Raw genomic sequence first — 10,052 nt, 5'->3', positions numbered from 1 at the left:
CTCTATTGGGCACAAAACATTTCCAGCACGACGCACAAAGCTACAGAGAGCTCGTCGTACCAGCACCACTGCGAGCGTGTGTGCGATGTACGTGGAGACTGAAAGCGCTTGCAGATGTGCAACGTGTCTTTTGGGCTGTTGGAGCTGGAGCCTCATTTGCCACCAGGTGGCAGCATGGGAGAAGGGAAAACTTCATTTTCCCACAACGGAAAACACGGGATTGGAATTTTTCTAGGTGTGTAACAAAGCTGCTCTGATGCTTAAATACCCACGAATATAAAATGGAATCAGCTCTGCAGCAAAACACCTTTATGAACAGATTTTTCCCATTAGGATGATGTAATTTCTGTAGAGTTTCTGCCCAGTTGTGTATGCTTGTCCACCAGCTTGGCTTTGCTTGAGATGCCATGGTTGGGGTGAGTGGTGTTAGAGGTGGCTGCAGTGGGGCTGCAGAGGACAGACAGGAACATGTTGCACGTGGCCTAGCCTGGAAACAAATGATAAAAGTAATGCTGGGTGTGAGTGGCTGACAGGTCCTATTGGTTTGAGAGGAGCAAATATGTGCGGAAGTACTTTGTGTCTGAAAGTTCTATGGGTTAAAAAATGCATCTTGTTGCTTCCTGGAGTGCATGAACCCCATTTCAGTAGTGAAAGCTCTGGGACATTGGGCATTTCTTTAAAAAAAAATATTACAGCCCTTGCTTTACAACAATTTTGTTCTTAACAATAAATACATTACTTCTCTGGGCAGGTAGAGAAAAAAGATGACCACAGTCAGGGCTTCCCAGGTGACCGTGTTCCTTTGAAAACAACTGAAAAGTTGTCACAGCTCTACATGAGCTGAAGAAAGCATGAAACCTCAGGTAGGAGCATGTGTCCCTCAGTCAGGGGCTCTGGCTGGGCCATGCTGTCTCCTTGCTCTTTCTGGTTGCTTATGTTGTGTAACAGTATATGAATGATGACTAGATTTTTTTTGTGTGCATGTGTTTTTGTTGTTTTTTTTCCCCCAAACTTGTCTAGAGACTGCCAGCCAGACACTACCTCAGTCTTGTGTTCAGAATTATCTGTCCAAAATACTGTGGTATGCCAGGCTTCAGATTGTGAGGAGTTGTTGAGACTGCTGAAGCAATGCTCTCTAAACTTAGAAGGAAAAAATAGCAGCTTGTTAGATTTTGTATACATATTCCGTATTACTCTTTCTAAAGACATTCTTTGCACGTGATTATGTACCGTATTCTGCTGCCTGCACATGATTATATTCCATGAAAAAGAAGCACAGTGGTCAGTAGGTAGTGCCATTCTCTAGTTGGCTTATAGTTACTGTGAGCTTACATCTGTTCTTGTTTCATGAAGGTCACTGGTAGCTCTCAGGATAAGGGGGGCTGTAACTGGAGAGGGGAGGTGTGACTGCAATAGGGCACGTGTGGGTCTGTAATGGGAAGTTGTAGCTTATGCACTTGGGTTGTGCTGGCAAAGGCAGAAAGTGACAGATGGAAAGATTCTTCTGCAGGTGGGAGGCATAATAAACTTACATGAAAAAATATAGTAACTTCCATGTGCTGAAATAATAATTTGGAATGAAACCTCCCAGGCATATTTTAATTATCCCTTTAGCACTTGCATGTGCCAGAACTTCTAATGGCATATCTCCAGAGCTTAATGATTTTGCAGAGTAATTAAATTGTCAGCCATGCGAACCTCCTCCACCTGACCTCTGCACAGTTGTATGCTGTTTCCCTTGCCTGGCATATATATATATGGTTGTCATTTGCCTGAGTTTCTCAGTAGGAAACAACTTCCTAGCAATCAGTATCAGACAGTTTCATAGTCCCTCTGCTAAGACTTAAGTGAATGAATATAAAATAATTCTCTAGGCCAAAACTGCTGTATGAATGTAGTAACAAATGACAGTAGCTTGTACTTTCACATAACAATTACATGCAAATCTGGCTAGCCCCAGGACCACTGCTGATAACTGTACATTTGGACTGTAATATCTGTAGTAAACTTAGAGCTGCTACTGGCTGGGTAAAGCTGTTAACAGCAGTGTGTTACTGCTCATATCTTTAGCAGACTCTTTTTTTTCTAGCTTAATTTTTTTTGCTCCTGACCATGTAAGTCTGTAATCTGTCCCATGAGCAAAATACCTTCCCAGCACATTAGGAACATATTGGGATAAATAACCTGCTCCCCAGTGACTGTTACTTTTGTGTTTCTTGCAATGCAATGGAGAGTTCTTCATCTCGTTTTGTAATGTAATACCAAAGCAAAAAGGAAGCCACTAAGGACTCTGTTGGTTCTTTTACTGCCCGTTTGTGGTAAACTTGCCTTTTTGCATTAATAATTTTGTATGCTAGCTGCAAATACAACTAAGTACTCTGTGTAACAAGCTAAGGTGCCAAATTCTATCCCTGAATTTGCGATACTGTTCATGTTAGCAATCAACTCTATGTGTTGGTTTCTTGTGGGTTTTTTTTTCTTCGTATATTGTCTCTTAGATTTTACAACGGAAGTTTTTAAAATTCCCCCTCAGATTTTCTCCTCTCTGTTCTCCTTGAACAAGTATTCTAATTGTAGTTTACTGTGAGGTGTTGCTGGTGACTTAGTAGACAGGTTACTCCACAGCATAGTACTGAAAATGTCACTCTCTTCTTCATTACCCTAGTACAAAAATGTTTTCACTATGTGGGAAAACTACCTGAGCCTGCTGTGACATCTGTGCTCACCAGGCTCCAAAGGGCCCCTAACTGTGCTGGTGAATCTCTGAGCAGGAGCTGATAAAAGAACGGTGTGGGCACAGCCTGCTGGAGGAGCCACTGGAAGACACGTGCACAAGGGAAGAGGTTTTATTGCATGAATATGAAACTTAGCATTACTGTGTGGCATAGAAAATCCGAGTAAGTGAAGATGGACACAGTGCAGTTAAATACAGTTTATTTTTGCCTGCCACCATACACAAATTAAATAACAAAAGCTGATCTATCAGAGCACTTGACTGTCTTGTAACCAGACATCTTATGCTGAAAGAAGTTAAACGCTTTCAAATAGGAAACAGTAGTCAAATGATCTTCCTGTGAAGCATCAGTTTTAGATGTGGTGAGAAAGGTTAACCTCACTTCCTGGTCAGGACAAAGCTTGGACAGCATTTCATTCTAAGGGGGGTTTTAGATCATGTTGATAGCTCAACAGGTAACACCTGAGAAAAATAAAGCCTGTTACAGGTGTAATTCAATCTAGGACTTTCATTTATCTAGCTATCTATCTATTTAGTGGAAAAGACTCTTGGAGCTCGTTAGTGCATTCTTCTCCTTGCCTTTTTTTGTTTTTTTGTTGTTGTTTGTTTTGAGGGTGAGTCAATCCTAATGTTTTCAGGCACTTATACATGTGAATCCAGCAATTCCCACTGAAAATCATCTCTTCCTTTTACTTACCTGCCTTAAATCTGGGTCTTTGTCAGAATCTGTGCTCACGTGCACTTGTCCTCTGTTGACTGACACAGCTTTAACACAAAACCTAATATGATCTGGATTGCATCTCCTGGAATAGATCTCCATAGAGAGTCATCTGAGGTGCAACCCGGAAAAGAATTGGATATGAAGCAAATTTCCTCTTAACTGAGGAAATTAACTGAAAGCCAAACTTCATGCTTTGTGTGCTTCTTGTTCGCAGTAGGCAATTCTATGGGCTGAGCAGGCTGTTCTTCGTCTTTTGAAGAGAGATGAAATAAATAAGCCTGGAACTAAACCCTATGTGACTGCTTACCGTCTATTCTGTATTGAACTCTGAGACTTTGAAGGGCATGGATGAGTGGTAAATCCCTGAGGTAGCACTGGTTCTCTCAGAAAGTAATCTTTTAAAATTACTTTTCAGATAGAAATGAAATGCAGTTGAATGATGTATTCTTACCTGTAAATGCTACAATTTACCTGTAACTCGATTTCACTTCAGTAGGGGAAACACTCATAAAAGAATTTGGAGGGCTTTACTCATTGATTTAGCCTGCTCTTATTGTCATATGGGCCAGAATACTTCAGTAGATCACCTCTGATGGGCAAAGCTGCTTCTATTATGGGATTTTAATTTCTTTCCTTATTGTTTACATAATCAAACCTGTTGTTAATCGTCTGCAAACAACATTTGTGAAGCAAACAAATAGTGTGATTTGCCACTTCACAAGTTAAGCACCAGCAGTTAATATCTTGCTTTCCAGTGATTTCTCTGCTAGAAAGAAAAACATTTGCTGGAAGATTAATTAAAATGTATTAAATGTTCACATTTTAAAATATCATCACCTCGTATTAAAACACCTACTGAAGGTCACCCAACTACTTCTATATCAAAATCCTTGCTGAATTGGCTATTGCGTTGTATTTTTTTTTAATTAAAAATAATGATATTACATTCTTCAAGTGTAAGTACTGTAAAATAGACTATGGCAAAATGAAAAGGCACAGAATTAAAACAACTTAATTGTTTCCACTTTCACATGTGCTATTTGCCCAAAGTATTTTATACACTTCTACAAGAATAAGCATCTTTTTAAGTACATCTCTAAAGGAAGAGACCCCATAGTTTTATCTATAACAATAGAATTTGTATTCCTATAAATGTGACTTTCTATCTGGCAATACTCACTTTAAGGTCACATTACAGTGCTCTTTGGAGCAGAACTCAAGTGCAGTAGAAGAGTACAGCTTTGCATGAAGTCAGCAGCATTGAACACACAGCTCACGTGGTAACATATCAAGACAAACAGCAATCTCTTACATCAAAGCAGTAATCAAAGTGCAAGTAGACAGACAACATGAGAATTTAAACTAGATTTAACTTGAATTTGGGAAGAAAGCACTAGAAACTGAATCAGAATACTACAAAACAGTCCTGTGAAACACCTCAGACAGGTTTGCTGAGTCTCAGGTGTCACTGTAAGATGTATTAAAATCATTGCTGCTTTTTGAAAAATAGATGTGCAGTTGCTTGTTGGTTTGTTGGGTTGTTTTTGTTTGTTTATTTTAAGAATTAGTCTTTGTAACCCTGATGTGGTGTCTTAGTAACAGTCAGGATGTCATTTCCAACAGTTGTTTCTGTTCCAGAGCACACTGTTCAGCACGGCCCTTCAGTCACTGAGATGCTTGCATACTTCCCAGTGGAACCATAAAAGCTCGAGTGCTGCAGTTTCCTTGATTCTGACTACAGTAGCTGCACCATTAGCCTTGGCTGTGACTGAGTGGGAAAACATCAGGCACATAGTTGGCAAGAATTGTTCATTGTGTCACCAGTGTATGTCATTCTTGCCAGTAGTCCTTTGGTTACCACACTCTGCATTTGTCTGCAGGATGCATGGCAGTGCCTTTTTTACAGTGAAACACCTCTGAGAAGGCTTCAAAGTTCTGCAAAGATCCCATCACCCTGAACAAAGAGAAGAAACTTATTTGTATGGAAACAGTGCATGGAGATAATTGCTCTGGAAAACGGAAAACTATGTTCATGATGTGGTTGAGTCAGGGAACTCAGTTACAGTCTCAGAGCACCACACACTTTAACTCTGCAAGAAGAACAAAGCTGACATAACTACTGAAAAACTTGAACAAACATTCTCTATAGATTGGCAAATTCAGACTAAGTAAAGGAATGCACTCTTCAGCAGTGGGGGGAGAATTTCTATGTTAGCCTGAATTTATCTTGTTGTTAGCATGTAGCTGCTAGCCTGCACTGCTCTCTGGCTCTGCACTTCACTGGTGCAAAGGATTGAACCAAGTAAATAAACCCACCTGTATTTGAGAGGGCTGTGAACATCTGTCTTTATTGACTGGCTGGCATATTCTGGTCTGTAGGAACCACACCAGACCTACATAAGGAGAATTAATAATTAGCGGATCAGCATTAAAGGAAATGCAGTTTGGGTACTTTCCTGCCTTTTTCCAAAGTTCCTGAGAGGTGACCCTATTTGTTCCAATATTGTCGGAGTGTGTTTTAGAGAGGAAGCAGAATAGACACAATTGTTTTCTCTAATTAGTTTTAGTTTTGTCTATATCTTTGAGACAGATAAACTAGCTCTCGATTAATGTCACCTATGTTCCCTCAAAGGAATGAGCTGAAGTCAGACAGTCCAGGATGCAGTGTTAGGTCCCCTAATGTCAAACATTTGTTCATCTACGACTGAAAACACATGAGAATTTCTTACCCAGGTGGTAAGGTGAAACTGAACTCGGCAAATTTACTGTTTCTGCACTGCAATAAAGGGATATGTAGGAAATAAGTGGAATCAGTAGCAACATCTGTAGTCTGAATATGCATGCAGCCAGTGTGAATCACTTTACAAGTGGAACTGGTGTTTTCTCTAAACTTCAGGCTGTCTGTGAGTTTCTGAGTGTTCTTACCTGGGCAAAGTTGAGGAAGAAAAGCTGCTTGTGGGACAGATTCAGTCCAGGCAACTTTGGTTCCTTCCCTTCCTGTTCCAGCCATTTTAAATAAGCCTGGAAATTATGGATTCAATTCAGTGAAGCAACAGGATGGCCTATTCATACACAATGGGTGTTCTGAATGCTATGCTGAAGTGAGAGATTGCAATCAGAATTGTGTGTGAACTCAATATGTTTTCTGTTCTGTTTTCCTAATTTTTGTCTTTCTGATACAAATAGTATGACAAATTTTATGGAAAAAAGTGTCATTGTAGGTATTCTAATTAAACACATGAAGATAATTTGCAGTCATCTTTGGAGAAATCTTTGAACTGAAAACTGATCATAAGCCAGGGAAAAAATACCATTTTCTTACGTGGAAGTTGAGTTTCAGGTTTACAGTTGTTACTGGCGAATGGACCTCCATTGCAAGGACTGTGTTTGTTCTTCATGGACACCTGGAGATCCATTCTGAATTTCTGATTGTTTTACCCAAAGGTAGGACCTGCCACTCTGATGGACCATGAGTTTGCTACTGTGTCTCAGCAAGCAAGCATGGCAGCACGTGGCAGGTAGTTTCAGCTCAAGTGTAGCTGAATATACATACTAGCTCAGTAAGGCAACAGAGACAGGACGTGACTGCAGTTTGAGGTAAAATCATCAGCTTTTACATTACATTTTCTGTAGGATTTTTTGTGTCTAGAGAAGAAGCATAAGTCTTCTCTATACTTCTGTGCTGATGATTTCTGTGTCTTCAGGTGACTGCTTATAAAATAGCAGATAATAATCTTGCTCGATGTTAAATCCATTACCTCTTATTGTTACACATTAATTGGCCAATTTTCTTTTTTAGGTATGTTGACATAATGGAGACAAGTTAATGTGTCCTCATGCTGATTAATTTCAAACGTTCTATCACCTTATTCTTGTGGTTGCTGAGAGAGTCCCAAAGCACACAAAATACAAAAGGTAGAACTGGGGGGTTCAGATGCATTCAGCAGCACAGAGCCTCAGCAGATGCTGTATACAGGACGTGTCATGCCATGCTGCTCTTCCACATGTGTAATACATCTAAGAATCACGTATGTATTCACATTAATGAAGTAATTAATTTTAATGGTATTCCTCAGATTCAGACTTTTCAGTTTAGATTTCTGAAAATTCAGGATGTTCTTCTATAAACACCCTTAACTGTTACCATATTCACAACTAGAGAGAAGAAGTTTTACCCTGACATCTGCTGGGATTATTCTTAGAAAAGAACATTCCATGCTCACGTTTGAGCTCCACATGGAAAGATCCTTTGTGCCAATAAATACTGAGTTCCTGTTCATAACAGTGGTTTGTAAACCTGGAGGATTACAGATACTGGACTTCCCTGAGGCTAGAAGCTGTCTTCCCCTGTTGAAATAGGAAGACATGCAGTGGTGCTTTTAGCAGATAGCAGCATGCTAAACAAAATCTTTCAGCTGCAGCATAGAGGCAGTGCTCTGAAATACAGTTGCATTTCTCTTCTTTTGAAAATAATTGATTAGTTGAAGCAGCCTTTTTACCATGGAAAGAAGAGTTCTGAAATTATCAATTCTTGTTTTTTTCTTTTTTCTTTCTTTTTTTTTTTTGCTTACTACAAAAAAGACACAGCATCAAGGTAGAAGAAACTTCTTTGTGTTATTTCCCCAAACCTCGTAAGGCAAAGCAAGCAACAAAAGGAGCTAAGTGTTTAGAGACAGGTGTTCTGGTATATGCGATCTGTATTCCTTTTGAGGAGGAGATGGAACATCTATGTGTTCTTTTCTTGTCTTACCTGACGTGTCACTTTTGAGATCAAAGATGAAAAGCGTGAGAGAAAAACCTGAAAAGACCACATTGCTCTGTTTCATAATATCACAAAGCTGCACTGCTTGGAAATTAGAGCCTGCTGCCATGTGATAAACTGCTTGTGGTTGTAGCTGCCATTTGCAGAATTAGGAGCTTTAGAAAATTGAGAGTGCTTCACCTTTCTCTTGTGTAACATTGTGCCTATTTATGAACATGGCCCTTGTTTACCTGAAACTGAAGGATGCAGCATCAAGCATTATGTTACATCAGAGTGTAACTGTGTTCTTCTCCTGGGTGCAAGAATGCCAGCAATCCTACCTTGGGTCTGGGTCTATTGGGACATAAACTTACAGATATATAACTAAGCTTGAACTTTATGTAATAACATGTTAATTGTCAATTTTTCTATACTATAAAAAGCATCCTGAATTGCTGAATTGCTGAATATCAGGTAGAAATCACACAGAGTGTATCCGAAATTTACCTTATAAGCCTGTCGGACTCCTCCATTATCTGCAATATTTTCTCCTAGCGTGCTTATTCCACTGACCTGTAAAAGAATAAGCATTCCTTTACTGTACAGTCAGTAACATCAGTAAGCTAAGAACCACAAGCTGAAGCAGAGCTGACAGTCATGTCTGGAACAGAAGATAGCAGTGACTTTGTGCTACAACAAAGAAGGGAGAGCATGTAAATGAGGAATGGGTTTTTTTTGTTTTTGTTTTTTGTTTTTTTCCCAGAAATTGTTATTTCAATTCTGGATAGAAATTTGCCCTTTTGATTGGTTTATTGAAGGCAGGTTTTAGAAGAGAAGTAAATCTGAAACTAGGTGTTCATACTTCAAGAGGTGGTGGGAACTGCTGAATTCTTATCCCTAGACGCTCTATTACTGAATTTGATCCAAGTGCTCGAGGTGGCTGTTTTCAGACCTGCATCTGCCTGTTTCCCCTAAATGTGCTAAAACAAAAGGTCCTATATATGCCTGTTCCTGGCAGCTGTACTTACATTTTGTCCTCCAGCCAGCTCCCACGTGTAGTTCCCGTACTGGTGAACCATGCAGCGAGACTGCTCCTTGAAATGCATAGCTGAGAAATTGCTCCACCAGTCAAACATATTTCCATCTTTATCAAAATTCCTACCTGTGTGAGAAATTCAATACGTTACTGGCTTGCAGTATCACAAATGGGACTTTATTCAAAACTGTTTTATGCCGCATTATAGAAAGATAATAAAGTAAATTTATTTTATAAGTTTACACAGGGAGAAAAACGATTCCTGTATTTCAAGACAGGGTTAGCTGCTCTTTTATTACAAAGAAGGAATGAAGGAAGAACGTAGTGCACAGCTTTCATTTCACTTTAGAAGCCAGCATACCTGCTTGTACTGACAGTATTTCCAAATCTGATGCTGCTGCAGAAGCAACAGGCTTTCCTGAGAATTGCCATTGACTCAGTTTGTTTTAAAACCTGCTTACACCTTGAGTGGCCTTCTAAGTTCAGTGCAAACTGTTCAAGAGAATGCTCATAGTGTGCAAGTGTTGCTCCCAGATAATTAACTTAGCAGGTGTGTGCACACTTGTGCATGGATACTTCAGTCACAGAAGTGTATAATTTTAATTTCTTACGATGTAATGAATGAACTGAAAGAAGAATTCTTTCTGAGTTATCTTCTCACCATTGTCGTCAAAGCCGTGAGTAATTTCATGCCCAATAACCATCCCAATCCCTCCGAAGTTCAGGGCCTGTGGTTGGTGTTTGCTGAAGAATGGAGGCTGTAGAATCCCAGCAGGAAAAACTGCAAAGAGGAACAGAGAGGGAGGTACTGGGAGCTAGA

The 10,052-nt window shown here is 39.7% G+C and overlaps 1 protein-coding gene across 3 annotated transcripts in view; it reads right to left on the bottom strand.

Annotated features, from left to right (window-relative positions):
• Window positions 1–2,829: 2,829 nt before the first annotated feature.
• Window positions 2,830–10,052, bottom strand: part of MMEL1 (membrane metalloendopeptidase like 1) — a 33,681-nt gene continuing 26,458 nt past the window's right edge. For all 3 annotated transcript variants that reach the window (XM_031556668.1, XM_031556669.1, XM_031556667.1), the window contains 6 exons: window positions 9,894–10,013; window positions 9,225–9,358; window positions 8,704–8,769; window positions 6,381–6,476; window positions 5,772–5,848; window positions 2,830–5,409 (listed from right to left, as the gene is read on the bottom strand). In XM_031556668.1, coding sequence (XP_031412528.1) covers window positions 5,310–5,409; window positions 5,772–5,848; window positions 6,381–6,476; window positions 8,704–8,769; window positions 9,225–9,358; window positions 9,894–10,013 — 593 coding nt within the window. In that variant the 3' untranslated portion in view covers window positions 2,830–5,309. The remainder of the gene's footprint in view (window positions 5,410–5,771; window positions 5,849–6,380; window positions 6,477–8,703; window positions 8,770–9,224; window positions 9,359–9,893; window positions 10,014–10,052) is intronic.

This window comes from Meleagris gallopavo, chromosome 23 (assembly GCF_000146605.3).
Source record: "Meleagris gallopavo isolate NT-WF06-2002-E0010 breed Aviagen turkey brand Nicholas breeding stock chromosome 23, Turkey_5.1, whole genome shotgun sequence".
NCBI classification, from domain to species: domain Eukaryota; kingdom Metazoa; phylum Chordata; class Aves; order Galliformes; family Phasianidae; genus Meleagris; species Meleagris gallopavo.
Note: the sequence above shows the minus strand (reverse complement) of the source record. Positions and strands in the feature narration are given on the sequence as shown.